This window comes from Tenrec ecaudatus, chromosome 2 (genome assembly GCF_050624435.1).
Source record: "Tenrec ecaudatus isolate mTenEca1 chromosome 2, mTenEca1.hap1, whole genome shotgun sequence".
NCBI lineage: Eukaryota > Metazoa > Chordata > Mammalia > Afrosoricida > Tenrecidae > Tenrec > Tenrec ecaudatus.
In genome coordinates, this window is record NC_134531.1 from 206,321,953 (window position 1) to 206,340,500 (window position 18,548).

Here is an 18,548-nt window from a genome sequence, read left to right on the forward strand (position 1 = left end):
TCATATTCCCTAATTATATTATTCCTTCTAAACAAGGAACTGACTGCTATTTGGTAAATGAAAGAACCAGCTGGCATTTTAGTGTAAAGGACTTTTTTTCATGAAATAGATAGGTCATCCATAAAAGAGAATGAATGCTTCTGTCTTTAAATATCAATTTCTAAATCAACAATTTTGGTGTGGCGTCCACTGTGGTTTTTGAAAACTCTGCACCCCACCCCACCTGGCTTCTTCAGCTCAACACTGTAACAGTATTTGAGCATCAATTTTAGTCATTATTTTGTTGGATGATGCTTAGACTGCAGAGGGGCTTCCTGGGCTCCTTCTCCTAGGGCTGATTTCAGAGTTTAGCTTCAACAATAAAAACAGGACCAGCAGACAGCTTTGCAGACAGGAGAAATGGAGAAAGTGAAAGTTTGTAAAACCAGTGACCATAGTAGTCATGGCTAATAGATAATTCAGACAAGTGTCAGTGTTGAAGACTGAGAGAAAAAGCAATGAAAAGTATGTAATGACATAAAAAAGTTATTTCATATTAAGGTCAAAGCCCAGCAGAATAAATATCATGATCAAACAGAAGCCGTTCTCAAAGGTCCTAAAATTTAAAAAGAATGACTGAAATATTTAAACTAGAATTTTGAGTAAAGGATACTTGAGTTAGCTTAGGTTTTACTGCATGATAGTGTTTATGAATGAAATGTAAATTTATCGTGCTACGAGAAGTAGAAAAAATAATGGCAGCATCTTTTGAAATTAAAATGACAGACCAATAAGACTACAGAGGAGGCAAGTGGCTAACAGATTTCACTAGGTGAACGTATCTTGTTCCAAGGGTTTAACCTAAGTTCTAAGTCTGTTTCATAAGCTTTGCCAGGGATGACAGCAAACTGAATAGAAGAAGACAAGACACAGGCTGCTCAGAAATAAAACAGTGCTTTAATTTTATCTCTTCTTGGGTTCTTTTTGTGTTTAAAACCAAGTTTCCAACTATACAGAGTTCAGGAACCTAAACACAGGAAGCCGTCTGCAGCTTACCCTTCCTGGAGACGGGCAGGCATGGCTCTGCCGAGCCACACAGAGGAGCGCACGAGCCTGAGGCTCACGAGAGCATGCTACCTCATGAAGACAAGGCGAAGTACATACCAATATTACATCGCAAATGCGCCAGTGGGTTTGTAGCATAAAGGTTTGAACACTTGGACAAATGTACTTAAGGCTGGATGCCATGAACATCTATCCTACGCCACATCACAAGCTTGCTTTAGAGGGAAAAAAATCTTTTCCTCAAATAGAATTGTTACAAGGACGATCCACAGCATTTTATTCATTATTTAATCTTCTGGCGGCAGGATTTTTTTGAAGTGGAATCTAAATATAAAGAAAGAATATATAAATAAAGGTATATATAAAGGTTATTACTATTTAGTCACTTGATCATTTGTTAAAAGACTTCATGTCTTTTTATGTTCAATTCCACAATTTTGAAATTCTAGAATTTATCTTAATTTTGGTAAAAATATAAATAACTACATAATGATTCAAATTAACAAAGTTCAGAAACACTGGACTAATGTGCTAGCTTAAATATCATCTTTCTGTTCCCTCCCTGTTTGAGAGGAAAGACCAATGAGCCTCAGTGGTCATTAAGTCACAACAAACCAATCTTAACTACTTTTCACACTTAATGACATTCAATTATTAAGTCAATACTACTAGAGGTCTTCACTATTATACATTTCTAGGTATAGTTTGGCAAAGGATAAGAGAAGGATCTTTCCTACCTTGTGGTGCCCCTCCTAGTCTTTGCTGAATCATTTCTAAATGTTGAATATATTCTGTTAAGGAGTGTTCCGGATCTTGAGAAGCATCCAGGGACCTTCCTGATCTTGAATTTGGAGATGACGTGTGTCTTCATAGAAAGAAACCAGCACATGAAGAAACAGACAACAAAAGAGTTCAACTTAAACCAAGAGCAGCAAGGACACTGAGTCAATACGCATGAAGGGAGCTGAGTGGCCTCCTGACCCAGACACCCTGTGGGAACTGGGGTGAACACATATTCTTCTTCAAACCCTTTACCTCAAAAAAAGTGTGCAGCTTTTTTAGGTATCATATAATGCCTTTAAGACAAATTTCTACACCATTTTTGTCTCAAAGCAAGAGTAGAAACTAATGCACACGTATGTTATTTTTTATTCCCAACATCTTCATCTCTCATACAAACTGGATTACTCCCTAGCATCTTCAGATGCCACGCCTCTGGTGCCATGAGGAGTAAGTAGCCCAGCCACGGCCCTGCCGCTCTCCTTGGGGTAAAACCTACACTGCTGCGCAGTCCCCACCCCTCTCTCCCTGTGCTCCTCTTCCACAAGCGCAGGGAGCACCATCTGCTCCACTCCTTACCCTTGGCTAGCACTCATGCTTTCAATGAACATTACTCCATCATGCGAGGGAGACAAACAAGGTCCCAGCCCTCAGCTAGCAGAATCAGGCTGCTAGGCCCCTCAAGGACCCACACTGGATGATTCATTGCCTTGCTTGGGGGCTGACAGAAGACAGACTTTCATAGTACATTTCTGAAAACCTAATAAAATGACATGGAGGTCATTAGCAGAGGTCCTCAAAAGCCATGTACAACGATCTGGAAAGACCAGCGGGCTTATTGAGGAACACTAACTTATGTCATGTTGTCTAATCAGTAACCTCTTGAGATCTGCCACGTGGCCCAGTGCCATTCACCCTTGCATGTGTTGTTTCTCCTGCCAAGAAAATGACTCTCAGAGGTCACCATCCTGCAGGCAGCTCCCAGATAGCCTGGGGCACGGCTGACCTCACGACACATTTGAAGAGTTTGTCTTGCTCTGACAAGAGGGCAAATGCTCGTCCGTGTCAAAACACTAAGGGGAAATAAGTGTACATAAGTCCACTAAACATGTAACTCTCCACAGAGATACAAGCTGCGCTTTCCTACACACTCTAGGAAATAAGGCTGTGTCTCAAATACTTGACGCACCCCACGTGAAACAAACGGCGCAAATCCAGGATGCCCTCGTCCCAGCATCCAGGCAGAGGTGCGTACACGGGCAGACTGTGGACACGGACTGGAAACTTCATCTTTCCTAATCAGCACTGGGATCGGAACGCCAGGGCTGAGGGAGAGGCGGCCCTTGTGAGGTGAGGCTGGTGCTCTCTCAGGACTGGGGCACTCACCTTCCAGCACATCCCAGATGAGCCTCAAGCTGGGAGGAGTGCAGATACACCTGCCTACACACTACCTCAGGCTACAGGGAAGCCTTAAAAAAAAAAAAAACTTTAAACAGAATTCCATTTTACAGTTTAAACAACTATAAGTTCCACTAATTATTTTTACTCCTCTTATTAACTGAAAACTTATTTTGAAAATTAAAACCTTGTGGGTATTTAATAATGTCACTATAATGCCTCAGCTACCACTTGAATTGCTAATAAAAAGGCACAGGTGTGTGTGTGTGAAAAATCCATCTCCTATAGAAAAGATAAAGCCAGGTAAGGCTCCTTCTGGGAGTAGCCGTAGCCTGTGGCCTCCACAGATGCAGGATCTCAGCAGCTGCAGCTCCCGACACGGACCTCTACCACCAGTGACTACAACCTCAAAGCAGAGGCTGGAGTCCTAGCTTGCTCTTGTACGGACAGAGAGCCTGGAGTGCCCCCAACTGACCTTCCTCTCCTGCGTGGTGATCCTGTTGGCCTGGACCTGGAGCCCTGGACAGGGTCTCTGGTGAGGCTGGTCGAAGCGTCCCGGGTTGGAGGAGACCTCATTTCAGGAGTGGGTGGCTGCGGCTGGGCCAATGGTGTTTCTACCCACAGAATCATAGCACACGCAGGGGTCAGGAAAGCAGCACATTTTAATAGGAACGCTCGCCCTCATGTCTAGTGTTTCACTCCTGTGAAGCTGAAATTCCCCCCAAGAGGTGCCAGGCAAGATGGGGATAGGGTGCTGTCTCTACCCAGCTTAGGGGAAGGGAGGGCAGAAACCCTGAAGACTACCAGTGATGGCCTTGAAGTCTGAATGCAAGTAACTTAATTTTAGGAAATAGAGTGTGACAGTGAACGCTGATATCACACTGGCAGAAAAGCCATCTCTGTGACAGTCACCTGCCCCCCAACCAAGGCGATGCATCACTGGGCCTGCCCGGCACAGCGTGGGGGCACCTAGAGTGGGGAGGGGGTGCTGCTCCTGCATGCATGATGCTGAGGAGGAGGAGTGTTCTCGGTGCTCACTCAGGGCTGCGATCTGCCTGAGGGACAGCAATCCGACACCCAGCTCCCGACCCTCCTTCACTGCTGGGGGAGCATGGAAGCCCAGGGACAGAGAGCCCACGGCAGCATCCTGTGCTCTGATCCTAGAGCCAAGACCATACAGGCATGTCTCCTTGTGGCTCCTTCAGGTCTGATGCCCATCTCGGGATGCGCATTCTAGCAGGGCTTCCAGATCAACCTTTTCTTACAGGCAATCACGGGAGTGCAGCCACATGGGAAAAACACGTGAACAGCGACCGCTGCACAACCCAAAAAACCAAGCGCATGCAATCGTGTGGGGAGATGTGGACCAGTTGCAATCACGGGTGCTCTACGGGGTGGGCCTGCACTGGATTCTGGAGAGGAAAGGGCCCTGTGATCAAAGACTGCACAGTGGGTATTGTTAGCATATTACATTTTAAAATCACTAGCATGACCTCTTCTGAGGTACTTGTTGCTCAGTAAGGGAAGGAACACAGTCGTAGTCCTGATTTTCCACAACAGAAAGGCCGCTTTCTTCAGAAGACCCATTTGCCTTCTTTGTTAACAATATGAACAGAATTTACTGATTTTTAAAATGGAGTCTTATTTCTTTCCCACTGATCACTGGGAAAGAACCATGATGTCAACAAATATACTCCTAAAATTAGGAGGAAATTTATGAGCACACAATTGTTAACCACTCATGTCCCACCTGGGCGGCAGGCTTTGCCTCGTGGTAGTCCTTTTCGGTCCACTTCTTGCCATTTCTTAACCAAGAAACGTAATCTACAAAAGACAGTAGACCAAGGAAATGCATTTAAGATTAGAGTGGAAGAGAAATGGAAGCAGCAATGAAAATGTGAAAAAAATAACTGACAGAAACCACCCAATCTGTGAGGTCGGTGGGGCTGAGGACATTGACAGAGAACTCATGGTGTACGGCAGTCCCTGCCTCCCTTGGCAGCACTCTCAGGCAGAGTGCCCGGGACGGGCATTCTCCCCACTTCCATGACCCGCACAAATGCGATGGCCTGTGGGTTGATGTCTTTAAGAGCAACATGAAACAGACTCAGTTACACCATTCTTAGTGCAGCAGGCACATTTAGAAAAATTAAATTTAAAAGAAAGTGCATGCCCCCAGAGCATACATTAAATTGGCCATTTCAGGCCATGGGCTTTCTCTACTAGAATCAGCACCCAATTTATCTGTGACCTGGTGGAGAAGGTGCCGGGGATGGTAAACACTGCTCTAAGTTATTTGAAGCCTCAAATGACCACATGGTGGCACTGTGTCAAGCTGGAGCTGCTTCCTCCAACCCCTCCTGTTGAGATCCCTACAGCAATTCAGAACCTGAAAAAAAGTGCCTAGTGCTCGGACTGGGCACTTCACCGAGCTCACGGTTGAAGAAGCTCTGTTGAATGGGTTAGTGGTCACTGAAGTGAATGTGGTTTTATACTGTAATAAAATAATTCTAAAAAACATAAAATAAAATAAAATGCATTTTCACCACTGCTGATTTTAAAACCATCAAATTCTGAACACACCAGGTAGGCACAGTACACATTCTTGCTCCCAAGGCCATCTCTGCTCCGAGGTTGGCCAGTAAGCAGCGCGTCTAGGAATATAGTGTGGCCAGCAGGGCTGTGGCAGGGAGAGGGTGGGGCTTGGCAGGCATGTTGGGCAGCAAAGCTGGAAGGCAGGTGCTCCTTAGTGGAAAGTGGGGCCCACAGATACACTTGCAGGCAAAGGTGTATAGCAGCTCACTCATTTAGATGTGTGTGCACGTGGGCAATGCAGACCCCCAGTGGTGCTGTGGTAGAGAGGTCCGGCCAACTGCTTCCATGAAGGTGACAGTTCCACTTTGTAGCACGCAGCGTCTCCATGAGCTGGACTCCACTCAACAGCAGCAGTTGGGTTTTGGGTGTTTGGTTTGGACTCCTCTTCTACCACCCATCTGTCAGTCTATCATATTTTAATGGCTTGACCCAATGGCTTCTTTTTGGAAGTTACGTCATGGGCATCAAAGTATCATCAGGCTCACTCATGGTGGGCAGGTTTCAGTGAAGCGTCCAGAAGTACTTCAAAAAAAATCAGCCAGTTGGCACTCGCTGCCTCCTCAGAGCAGAGCTGACCTTAGTGACGCGGATGGACAGCGCCGCCAGCGCCTTCAGTTACTGGCGCGGCACAACTCATCTGTGAGTAATCAGAATGTGCAACACACGAAGCATGGATCAAGGAAAGCTGGGAGGCGTCAGAAACACAATGGAATGACTTCAATCAAGGTCCACTGGCTTCCACCTTTGGCGTCAGCGTGCTGAACTGGACAGAGATTGACCATGCTGATCAGATCACAAAGCCCGCTAAAGCAGGAATGGCGACTGGAAGAGGAGCTATTTCTTTCATGTCCAACCGAGCGCCTCAAGCTCTCCGCCAACAGTGACGGAGGGATGTCTAGACATCCACAAGGAAGACCGCTTGATTGCACTGCTTTTCAAACTTACACATCAATCACGAAGGCTAACGAGGAAGACACGGAAGATTTTTATAACCTGCTTGTAGTATGAAATTTACCCAACAAGAAATTGCTAATACCCAATGACTGGTAGGTAGGAACTGCATGAAAACACAACTTTGGTTACAGGAACGACGGCAGAAAATGCATGGGAAATCCTGCAGGACCAACGGCTTGTTCACCAGACACACTACTTTTCAAAAGCAGTCTGTGACTACACTGTGAAGACTAGGGAAGGGACAATTTGGAATGTACCATAAATTGTTCCCATGCAAGTCCAAGCTGAAGATCAAAGCAAGTTCACAAACGCCAACATACAATTCTGAATGCAACCCACGTGAATACCGAGATCGTCTGAGCAACGGTCTGGCATGCTAAACTCTAATGACTGAATACCAGGAGAGGCAGGGACAGACATTAGAGACACAGCTGAAAAGACAGACCAGGATGGATGCCACAAGAGGCTCGAAAGCTTGAAGCTTAAGTGAAGGAAGACTTAGCCTTCACCCAACTCACAATAAAAAGTTAAAAAGTACATAAAGTGACGGGAAGAAATAGTGACATAAAAAAAAAACCCGAAGAGAAGCTTTTAAAGGGCAGCCCAGGAAGACACAAAGTAGAGTATTATAAAGAAATGTGCAAGCTTTGCGCAGTGGCAATATCGTAGCCAATGAGGTTTACCCGAGGCGCGAATATTGCTAATTGAAAAAAAAAAAAGAAATGTGCAAAGACCTGGAGTTAGGAAACCAAAAGGAAAGAACATCCTTGGCATTTCTCAAAGTGAGAGAACTAAAGAGAAAATTCAAACCCTGAGTTGCATTACTGAAGGGTTCTCTGTATACACAGTTGAATGCTGCAGGAACTGCCAAAAGATGACGGAAGTGATACAGAAAGTTACTGTACAAAAGGTAACTAGCCAGTATTCAGTTCTTTCAAAGAGAAGAGTATCATCAAGACTCCTGATATAAATGAAGAAGTTCAAGGCTACACTAAAGGTACTGGCAAAAACAATGTTTCATGAATTGGGGGAATTCCAACCGAGGTGCTTCAAGAGATGGATGCAACCCTTCTGAGTGCTACTCCTTATGTTAAGAAATACGGAAGACCTCACTGACTAAACTATATTCCTATTTGTGCTTATCCCCAAGAAAAATGATCAAATTGAATGTAAAAAACATTAATATCATTAGCATCGCAAGCATCATTCTGCTGGAGATAATTAAAAAATTACTCCAGCCATACATCAGCAGGGAACTGCCAAGTCGGTGACGTAGAGTAGGGACATCATTGCTGATGGTCGGTCTAGCTTGGCAAAAAGCAGTGAGCATCAACATGATGTTTAACTGACTCCATGAAGGCATTTAGCTTTGTGGAGTATAACAAATCATGACTAACACTGCAAAGAGTGGGTATTATGAATTGTGGCCCCCAAAATGTCTGTTATACATCCTAACCTACATCTGTAGCTACAGTTTTATTTGAGTTGTCCTTGCTTTGGTAATATGGAAATTATTCGTATAGGGCATTATCTTGAGTTAAGAGATTAAATAATAAGACTAGCAAGTGCAGATGAGGGCAGAGAAACGCCAAGCCACATGAAGACTGCGTGTGGCAGTTACAGTTTCATGTCAACGTGAAGATCTCTCAGTGCATGGGTGTGACCCCTGAGGGCGTGGCCTTCTCTTAAGGAAGGCTCAGGGAACTTCCCTCTGCTTCTGACACTGCGAGCACCTGCAGCCCTGCCATGTTTCCACCCATCTTGAATCCACGTGAATGTGCGCCCACCGGCCTGTGAGCTGCCTGCCTTCTGCATCACTGCGTGTGGCTGCGTGAGTCTGGAGAGGGACTTATGGACTAGGGTCGACCCTGTGGGTTTGAGGTGGATTGGGTTGCAATGTTGTCTTGATTTACAAATACTTCATGATATAGAGCTCTTTCTGACACGTATGTCTCTGGATCTGTTTCTCTAGTCAATTCAGTCTAAAACACTGCCCATGAACAGGAGCTCCAAAGAGAGAAGGACCTTACTACAGAGCCTTTCCCAAGAGTGTGGACTTCTAGTCTCCTGACTGATAAAATTAATTTAGTTTGTTAAAGTCACTTAGTTGTGGCAATTCTGGTATAGCAGCACGAGGTAACTAAGACAATGAGAATTCAAGAACATTAGTTGTGCTCGTGCATAATCTGAAAACGGATCAAGAGGTAGTCAGTTAAAGAGAATACTGCAAGATTCAAAATTGGAAAAGACTTGTGACTGGGTTGCAACTTTTTCCCTTTCTCAGTGAGTATGGTGCACACACAGTTCACTGAGAGGTGCCACATGAAGGAGAAGTCAGCATTAGGACCACAGTTCACTGAGCGGTGCCACATGAAGGAGAAGTCAGCATTGGGACTTCAGAAGGGACACTGACCACTGCCAAAATGAAGAAAACTTGAAGTACTAACTGCCGAAGGGCAAAGACTAGAGTCTTCAGTGTGGATTACACCGGAACATGGGAAAAAATTTTCTTATAGCCGAGCGGACTGATGAAGGAAAAACTCAAGCTGTCGAAGATTTCCTTTGACTTGGATAACAATGTCCATGGGAACAGCATTTATGGAATCAAACAACGAAGTTTACTAAGAAAATTTGTTCTCGAAGACTTTAGATTTTTAAAAATTAAAGATGTCACTTGGATTACTACGGTACACCTAACCAACCCATGACCTTTTTTCCTTTATCTCATAGCCATAAATAAAATTGGGCAGAAGAAGTTATGTATTCAAATGCTGGTGGTGGCAAGGAATATTAACTATACTGTTGGGACTGTTAAAAGAATGAACAAAAGCTTTAGAAAAAAAGTGCAATGTTCCTAAGAGATGAGGAAGGTTTACTCTGTACACTGGAATGGGACAGCATGCTTGGTGAAGCAGAGGCCAGCAGAAGCGAGGGAGACCCTCAACTGGCTGAGCCAACACAACAGGCACAACGAACTCAAGCACACCCACAGTCAGGTCGAAGGCCCAAGACTGCACATTCAAGGGCAACGGCGGCAGTTCCATAATCTACGGTCAACTTGAGCGACGGGGTGGAGTCAGGTCACAGCCAACGAGGCCTGTGTGTGAGTATGGCCTTCTCCTGAGCACTCAGGGAACTCCTGTCTTCCTCCCAGGAGGTGGGACACACATGCTCCCTGTGAGAAACTCTTGTTGACAAGCCACATGGAGCTACGCTTATGGAGCCAGAGCCCTGGAGCTGGAGGAGCCACGTGCAGACCATGCCAGCACTGAGAGGCTTCTAGCGCCACTGTATACACAAGTCTTTCCACCCACTGGCCTGTGATCTTCCTGCATTCGGCACCATTGCATGTGTTGCGTGAGTCTGAAGAGAAATTTATAGACTGGTATCGGCTATATCAGACTTGATATGGACTGGGCTGGGGTATTTTCTTAATATACAATTATTCTTTCAAATAAAGCTCTTTCTTATACATATGAGAGTCTATGAATTTGTTTCTCTAGTCAACCCGGACTAGCACAGTAACTAACAAACGCTCTCTTGTGTAACACACACCTGACTCAAATATCACCAAACCAAAGCCAAACTCACTGCCACTGAGTAAATTCTTATGGCAGAGGACAACGGCCCAATGGTTTCAAGAAAAAAAGCCTCATCTTTCTCTTGCAGAGTGGCTAGTGGTTTTGAACTGCTGACCTTGTGGTCACTACACCACAATCAATCTACAGGCAAGTGCAATGTACAAAATGGGACTGTTCTGAATGGCACTGGATGTTTGTTGTCAAAAAGAATCCGGCCAGACACTCACGAAAGGGCAGCACATTCTTTAGTAATTACGGTATCCTCCAGTCTTCTAGTTCTACAAGGTGATGGCTTGACGCAGCATGCTTTCTTAAAGAAAAGTGTCTGCTGTTGTCTCCTTTAAGGTCTCGAGAATATAAAGCATCTTGAAATAAAATGCAGTTCCAAATAACTAAACCAATTAGCCAGGTGCAAGCCAAGCAGGAGGGCCTAGTGCACCGTTTCCCAAGGGGTTCAAGAGGAGGAGGCGTGCGTACCTGAGGATTGCAATAACCACCCTGACAGCGGTTCGGAACCTGGTAAAAGGACGAGATGCGGTTACTACTGTTTTATCTGCTTTGGAAGGAAACACTCCCAAGTGAGCTATCATTGAGAGGGTTTCTTGCTCAGAATCTTGGAATCCACCGATAAGCAGCAAGAGATACTTCTTCTGATAAATCAGGGCTTTTCGAAAGCTCTCTGCTCTCAAATAATGCAGGTACAACTTTTCCATCTGAAAGAAAAGAAATAATAAACCTTACTTCCAGGGGGGTAAAACAGACATCTTGCTGGGAAATCTCATATAACACATTTGTATCCGTGGCCTTGGACAGAGAGGCCGTTTACTTGTTCCTTCATCAGCGCCTCATGCACTGGCCTTAGCCAATGTGCGCCCCGAGAGAAACCTGCTGGCCCAAGTCTGCTCACCAGCCCGTGCGCAGGACACGGACCTCCTCTCCACAGTACCATCGGGTGAATCCAAAGAGGCTACTTTGGCTCTGACCACCTACATTTGGGCCAGCCTGGGTCTCGTCACAGGTTCATAGGAGGCTGGAGGCCATCTGTACGGAGTCTGATGCCCATGCTTTCCCTGAAGAATGCAACTCCAGCTTTCACCACACTGTCAAACCAAGGAATCTCTCCAATTTCCGGGCTGCAGAGATTAAGATTTGCCAACCCAGTCTTCTTCCTTCAGCAACGCCTGAGCACCGACACACATGCTTCTGTACACCCAGACCAAGCCCCTCTTCTCCCTAAGCCCCTTTAACAAGGGCCCTGACCACTGGCCTGAGTGCACTGCTGTGTGGAGGGGTATATATTAGTTGTCTATGAGGCAAGTACTCCCAGGAGATGAGAACCTCACAGTTCTGGCAGTGCTTCCACCAGTCTAAGCAATCCCAGGACACAGCACTACAGCACCCTCTGCCCAAGCACCACCCTCCACAGGCCATGCTCACCTTGACGTTGCATATGATGGCTTCCTCACTCACAGCTGGCACACACTGACCTGTGTCCACGTGTTTCAGTGAGCCCTGCAACGGCATCCTTTCGTGCTTCCACGCAGCCCGGCTTGGCTTCTATGACAAGAAAAGCCATGAGTGGCGATACCGGGAGGGTGGGTTGGAAAGGGGGAACCGATTACAAGGATCTACATATAACCTCCTCCCTGGGGGACGGACAACAGAAAAGTGGGTGAAGGGAGATGTTGGACAGGGCAAGATATGACAAAATAATAATTTATTTTGAGGGAGGGAGGAGGGGGGAGGGGAGAGAGAGGGGAAAAAATGAGGAACTGATGCCAGGGGCATAAAAGGGATAAAAGGGAACTTCTTTGAGATGAAGTATTTCTCCTATGGATCAGTAACTAGGCAAATATGTTCTCTATTCCTATTCGACGATATGCTGAAGAGCTAGTCAGTGCATAAGCCAGAAAAGGAAATGGAAAGATGAAAACACTATTTCTCCTTACAGATGACGCTCTGAGGAAATGTGACAACCGTGAGCCCAACAAGACTGTACGACACAAACTTGATTAAGCAAAAGTCAGTACACTCATGAACTGGAAACCAGAACTGTTCAACAGGACCACGTATTTTACAACCTCTGAAAAATAAAAAACCCTATACGATCTACATGCCGATAAACTCAAAATACTGAAAAAAATACATGAAAACACATGGCTAGACAAGGGCATGGTCATAGGTACAGAGTCAACATAATTGTTAGTTTCCCTACAAGTTTTTTTTATAACTTTGAGATATAATTTATATGCCATAAAACTCACCCTTTTAAAATGTACAATTAGATTGGTTTTTAGCATATTCCCAATATGTGCAATCGTCACTACACTAATCCCAGAGCACTTTTATCGCCACATAAAAGAGTCGTCGTTCCTATTAGCAATTGCTCCCCATTCCTACTCTCCGCCCTAGTCCCTGGCAAACACAAATCAGTTTTCCTTCTCTATGGATTTGCCTATTCTAGAAACTCCATATAAGGGACTCCAACAATACATGAACTTCTATGACTAGTTTCGTACAAGCAGCATAAGGTTTCAAGGTTCTTTCAGGTTGTAACATATATTTCATGTCTTTCTACTACCAAATAATATTGCACTGTACAGACAGACCACATTTTATTTATCTACTCATCAGGTGAGGGGCATTTGGTTAATATTTCTATGACTATTAGTGTACAACTTTTTGCATGGACTTGTTCTCATTTCTCTCGGTAACTAAATATTTAGGAGTAGAGTTGAGTCCCCTGGAAAGTCTACTTGAAAAGCAAACAGCCTTCGGAGGAACAGTCGCATTGTTCCCACTGTGCGTGCAGTCTTACTTCCCACCCAATTTTTGCCAAACTGATCTAGGGAATATAGCTGGAGATTTCCCAATAACTAATATGGCACTATGAATCTACATTAATCAAAACAGCTGGCAAAGGAGAAACAAAAACACGAATGGAATAGAGTCCAGAATACATAAACATTCTATTCCATTACTATAACACACAACTATTCTTGATTTACTTTTAATGAAGATGCAAAAACAATTCAACATTAAGAAGGGCAGTCTTTTAAACAAATTACATTTGAACAAAAGGACCCAAAAAACCCGGACATCCTTATTCATAAAAATAATCCTTGACCTATACCTCAGACCACAGACAAAAATTAACTCAGAATGGATTGTAGACTGAAATGCAAAGCAGAAGACTATAAAACTCTTGGCATAAACCATAAAAGGGCATATTAGTACAAAGGACTGGATCAAAATATAAAACTACTTGCAAAAATACCACGCTGAGGTGATAAGTGGCCATTTACTGAAAAAATATTTGGAAGTCACTTGTCTGAACTCTCAAAACACAACAACAAAAACAACCACCCCCAAAAGGGCAAAAGATAGGAATAGATACCTCACCACACAGGACATACAGCTGGCAGAGGCACGCATGAAAGAGGCCCGCTATCTTCAGTTCCCAGGAAAACGAGCACTGAGACACCACAGCACACCTACTGTGAGTCCCTTCCGCCTCACCGAACACTGAGTGGCAGAGCAGCAGTGTCTACGGGGCTCCCTTGGCTGCAGCCTTTATGGGGACAGATCGCTAGGTCTTTCTCCCAAGCAGCCGAGCACTTCACCATCGCACACCAGTGCTCCCTCCACACCTCCTAGCTGGCTAACGTGCAAACAAAAGCACCCACAATGTCAAAAGCAAGGCTGCGGAGTCCCACACAATGCCGGAGGGAAAGTTACAAGTGATGTGTTGCTCTGGAAAAGTTTAGCAACAACTTAAAACACTGAATATAAACTGACACTACGACTTAGCTGTGAAAATGTTCCTCTGTTAATGAAGAGTTGTGTTTTCACAAACACCAGCACACAAAAATGCTCATATCCCCAAACGGTTTAACAACCCAAACGCCCTTTAATGAGTAACTGGAAAAACCCCTGCTGCTCGCTAATAAAACAGAGTGAACTACTGATACAGCAAAACAGCCTACGTGAATACTCATATGCATTATAAAAAAGGAGGAAGACACTAGTTCAGAGTACAGACTAGACGACCCTGTGCAACATTTCAGAAAAGGCAAAACTAGAGCCTGCGACTACGCTAGTGCTTTCCAGCTGAGCAAGCATGGGCAGGCCGGCTCTGCGATTCTTTCCAGGATGGCCACTGTTCTGTCTTCTGTGAATGCTAGTGGGTCTAACAATCTATGTAGGTGCTAAAGTTCATACTACTGTACACATAAAAACATTTTGGGGGAGGGGGGAGTGGGGGGGGGGGAAGAAAACGAGCTGATTCCAGGAACCCAAGTGGAAGTCGAAACTTGAGAATGACGAGGGCAACGGACGTATGAGGGAGCTTTGCTCAGCTGATGTGTGTATGGATTGTGGTAAGAGTTGTATGAGCCCCAATAAAAAGATTTTAAGTTAAAAAAAATTTTTTTAACTTTTAAAAAGTTGTATCAAAATGTACATAGAATTTTATTCTATGGGCATTCTAGTATAACTTTCGTAAACAAAAAGCAACCTGATTACAGGAGAGGAAAAACCAGAAAAGAGTCTATATTAAACCACACAACTGGGAAAATTTAGAAATCACTTTAATTAGGTCAAGGCCAAATAAAACTAATTTGATCAGATTATTATTATATTCTAAGTAAAAAGTTCCTTTTCTGAGAATCAAGCAAGCATGATCTAGTGGGCAAGATCGCCCATGTACCAGAGTCAAGAGTGCAGCTGCATGTGTGACAGTTTCCATGTGAGTGCTTGTGTGGAGAACCCCAGCGCCTCGCCTTGTGGGAGGCGGCCCTCACGGGTTTCCGGGACGGGAAGAGGCGAGAATACATACACTCAGGGTGCAGCCCCTCTGCACATGGTGCCTCAGCGTCTTTTCGAGCTTGGAAATGGTTCTGCACAGCTCTGCTTTCTCCCGGGTCGTCGTGCTCAGCACCTTGGTAAGGGAGTCATTGTCTCGCAGCAGGGCGTCCACAAGCTGGATTTGTAGCTGTGCCGCTGTTTTTCTCTTGAGAAAAGGGAAACAAAAAGTTTATAAGTACTTTTGGTTTAAAAAAAAGCAGGGCTGGGTGGGGGCCCTCTGGTGGCACTGCCAGGCAAACACTGGATTGCTAGTCTCAAACTCACTATCCGTTCCATGAGAAAATGATGATGCTATCTGCCTGATAGAAATGTACAGTCTGCTAATCTCCATATGTGGCTGTTCACCATGAATCGCAATCCGCTCGGTGGCAGGGGGTTGGCTAAATGGCACGTACATTGTTTTTGCTGCTGACAGTTGTTTCCAGGGTCTGTCACTGCAAAGCACTCAGTGTGTGCAGGGGAGTAGTTCTATGCATCTAGGTACAGGTAATCGCCCAAGTCGTCACACATCACACTTAAGTGCCCTACAAAAGGGATCCTGCACAAAACTGGCTGAGGGACAGAGAATGTCTTGCATGAGCCCAGCCCTGTTTCAGTTGCCCTAACGGTACTGTAAAAAGTCCCATCCCTGAGAACATGCCTTGGTGATGACGTGGGGGCAGAACACACTCACTATCACTGATTCAATTCTGACTCATAACAACCCTACAGGACAGGATAGAAGTGCCCCAGGGGGGTTAAGAGGCTATATATCTGTAGTGAACAGAGAGCCCCATTTTTCTTCAGAGTGGGTGGGAGATTTGAACTATTGACCTTGTAGCTAGCAGCCTAACTTGTAACCCACTACTCCACCAGAGCATCTAGGCAGGCCCTCCAAATCCCTTAAAAGCAAGTTTGCTATTTCCAAATAGCAGATGGCCAAATGGTTATTCTGCCCACAGAACAGCCCAAGAACGCTGAAGAGAGAGGGCATGGGGCCAAGCACAGGGACCTAGGGCCCAGTGGCTGAGGTCAGAGCGCCCTCGTGCGGGCAGGAGGATGTCAAGAGGGGAGGATATGGGGTAGGAAAGATGAGAGCAAGGAATGCAGGGCAGCAAGGAGAGTGGCAGAGGGTACGGAAAGGGGTCAGAGCAGGGGGAGACGAGGCAGGGAAGAGAGTGGCGGAGAGGGCAGTGACAGGCCTTGTCGTAAGCCCATAACTCACCTGAGAGGAGATAGAGGCGCCCAGGTCAGATTTCATTTCCTCCAGGGTCTGCAGCAATGAGGCCACTGCTTTCTCATTTGATGATGTCCAATCATGAATTGTTCTAGAAAAATAAACGTGCACTTTAAGTGTTCCTATGGACAATGACTGACAATTTCTCTAAAACTATTCATGACACGTCTGCTGTAGCACGAGCAAGACAAGGAGTTTTGAGATGAGCCCTATGCAGCATGGACCAAATGGGGAGCCTGCAGGGTGGCCGGGAAGCCTAGGCATGCACCATCGGTGCCAACGGCGACACAGCCTGGCAATGATGCAACGCCTTACCAAGCAGTCACTCCGCCGAGCTCTGAGCACAAAGCTGCTGAAATGAAGCCCGCGTGAAAACCAGGCTGCTCCATACATCAAATGCAGAGTAGCAAGGGAACACGCGGCTAGCTGCATGTCTGCGTCTTGGAAAGAGGAGAAAGACCTGCACTCGCTGTCCAGTCCCTCAGATTGCCCGGTTCTGGCTCCTGAAGAGCACACGTCAGGAGTGGCTGTGCACAGCAGCCCGGGGGCTAGGGTAACGATTAGGCCTGCAGGTCAACACATGGAAACATGTGTGCAGACACAGAACCAGTATCAAAGGGAATGTGGACCTCCGAAGGTCAGGTACACTGTGAGCCACAAAATTTTCTCTAACATTAAGATGGAAAAAAAATTTTTTTGTCGATATCTTCCAGGGAATTCTAGACACAAAAATTAATCTACACTCACAAAAGTAAATAAGGTGTACAGTAAAACAGAGCAGAAAGTAAGAAAATGCCTTTATTTTGCCCAAACCTCATGCTGTTTCTTAATCTGAAAATGCAAGGTGAGTCCTAAGGAACACGTGCGCACCTGTTGACAGTCTGGTGGGTGAAGCTGGTCAGGAGCCCGGCGGCACAGAGCAGCTGCTGCCTTATCTTCTCCAGCTCCTCCTGCTGCTCTCGGAGGCCGCTGAGCTCCGAGGGGAAGCGCACTTCTGCGTGGCTGGTACCTCCGGGTGAACGCGAGCAACGGCCGCTGCCGGGACGCAAGTCTTCCTTTAACTGCAGGTCCCTCACTGTCCGCTGAAGCTGCTCGATCTTATGCTCATCACGCTGTCGCTGTAATTCTAATTCTCGCTGTCAATGGCAAACAACACAAAGGGCTGTCACATATCCCATTCCCACTACCAACGTGCACGAGAAAGGCCTAACACTGGGCAACACACAAAGGGAGGCCCACGTGGGACAGAACAGAACCCGGTGGGGGGCAGGCACCCTTCTGGTACACAAGTCTCCTACCAGAACAGCCCGAGCAAGTCACCACACCCCACAGAAGCGTGCGCTGGAGCCACACTAAGGCTAGAAGATGCACACTGCCATTAGCTGGTGGGTTTCACCGGTTACAATGCACCGAGGCTGATCCTCTTGCACACACCTCATTGTACTCAAAGGAGCAGACGGGAGTGACAGATGAAGGAAGACATAGGCACTGAGGGTCAATCTTGTTCAGGAAAGAACTGAATCTCTAGCCTGCTGCTCTCAGAGGCAGGTGAGCACCAATGGTAAGCATATTTCTTTATATTTTATAGCAAAATATAAAAATAAGTAGTGCTTCAGGAGGTAAGCTAGAAAAAGAGTTTAGGATTTAGATCAACCCAGCTGCTTGAAGCAAGTCACACTTTGAGTGCTATGATCTGATACACACACACACACACTGATGCGTCTACATGAACAAAACATTTCCTGCTTTCTAAGACTTCCAGTGATTAAGAATAAATATTCCAGAGTTGTTCTGGGTTTTTTTTAAATGGCAATAAACTAGAGAAGACGCGAGCCAGCTGGCTGGTCTGAAGTTGACAGAGTTGTGTGGAACCTGAGCCTATGGCATGGCCTAGCCCAAGGGGGCTGGGGCTGTTGAGAGTTTGTGACAGGGCCATGATCTAAAGGTGAGGCAACCAATAGGCACCCTGTAGAGGCTAAATGAAGCAGCCCCAATTTAGTTGACCAGAACCCGAAGGATCGGATGAAGAGAAGATATTTCAGCCTGTGAACTGGTGCATCTTGCTGCTGTCTTTATGGATGGCATGTCCAGATTTGACTTTGCTTACGGATGTG

At 45.7% G+C, this 18,548-nt stretch overlaps 1 protein-coding gene and 1 pseudogene across 6 annotated transcripts in view; one reads left to right on the forward strand and one right to left on the reverse strand.

Annotated features, from left to right (window-relative positions):
* Positions 1 to 917: 917 nt before the first annotated feature.
* PCNT (pericentrin) overlaps positions 918 to 18,548 on the reverse strand; it is a 125,501-nt gene continuing 107,870 nt past the window's right edge. For 5 of the 6 annotated variants that reach the window (XM_075542177.1, XM_075542173.1, XM_075542175.1 and 2 more), the window contains exons 40-48: positions 17,305 to 17,570; positions 16,423 to 16,525; positions 15,190 to 15,363; positions 11,790 to 11,909; positions 10,830 to 11,065; positions 4,973 to 5,046; positions 3,698 to 3,836; positions 1,782 to 1,909; positions 918 to 1,368 (exon numbers count right to left, since the gene is read on the reverse strand). In XM_075542177.1, coding sequence (XP_075398292.1) covers positions 1,328 to 1,368; positions 1,782 to 1,909; positions 3,698 to 3,836; positions 4,973 to 5,046; positions 10,830 to 11,065; positions 11,790 to 11,909; positions 15,190 to 15,363; positions 16,423 to 16,525; positions 17,305 to 17,570 — 1,281 coding nt within the window. In that variant the 3' untranslated portion in view covers positions 918 to 1,327. The remainder of the gene's footprint in view (positions 1,369 to 1,781; positions 1,910 to 3,697; positions 3,837 to 4,972; positions 5,047 to 10,829; positions 11,066 to 11,789; positions 11,910 to 15,189; positions 15,364 to 16,422; positions 16,526 to 17,304; positions 17,571 to 18,548) is intronic. The other variant, XM_075542176.1, reaches the window with a different exon arrangement.
* LOC142441895 (U4 spliceosomal RNA) lies at positions 7,415 to 7,566 on the forward strand (annotated as a pseudogene).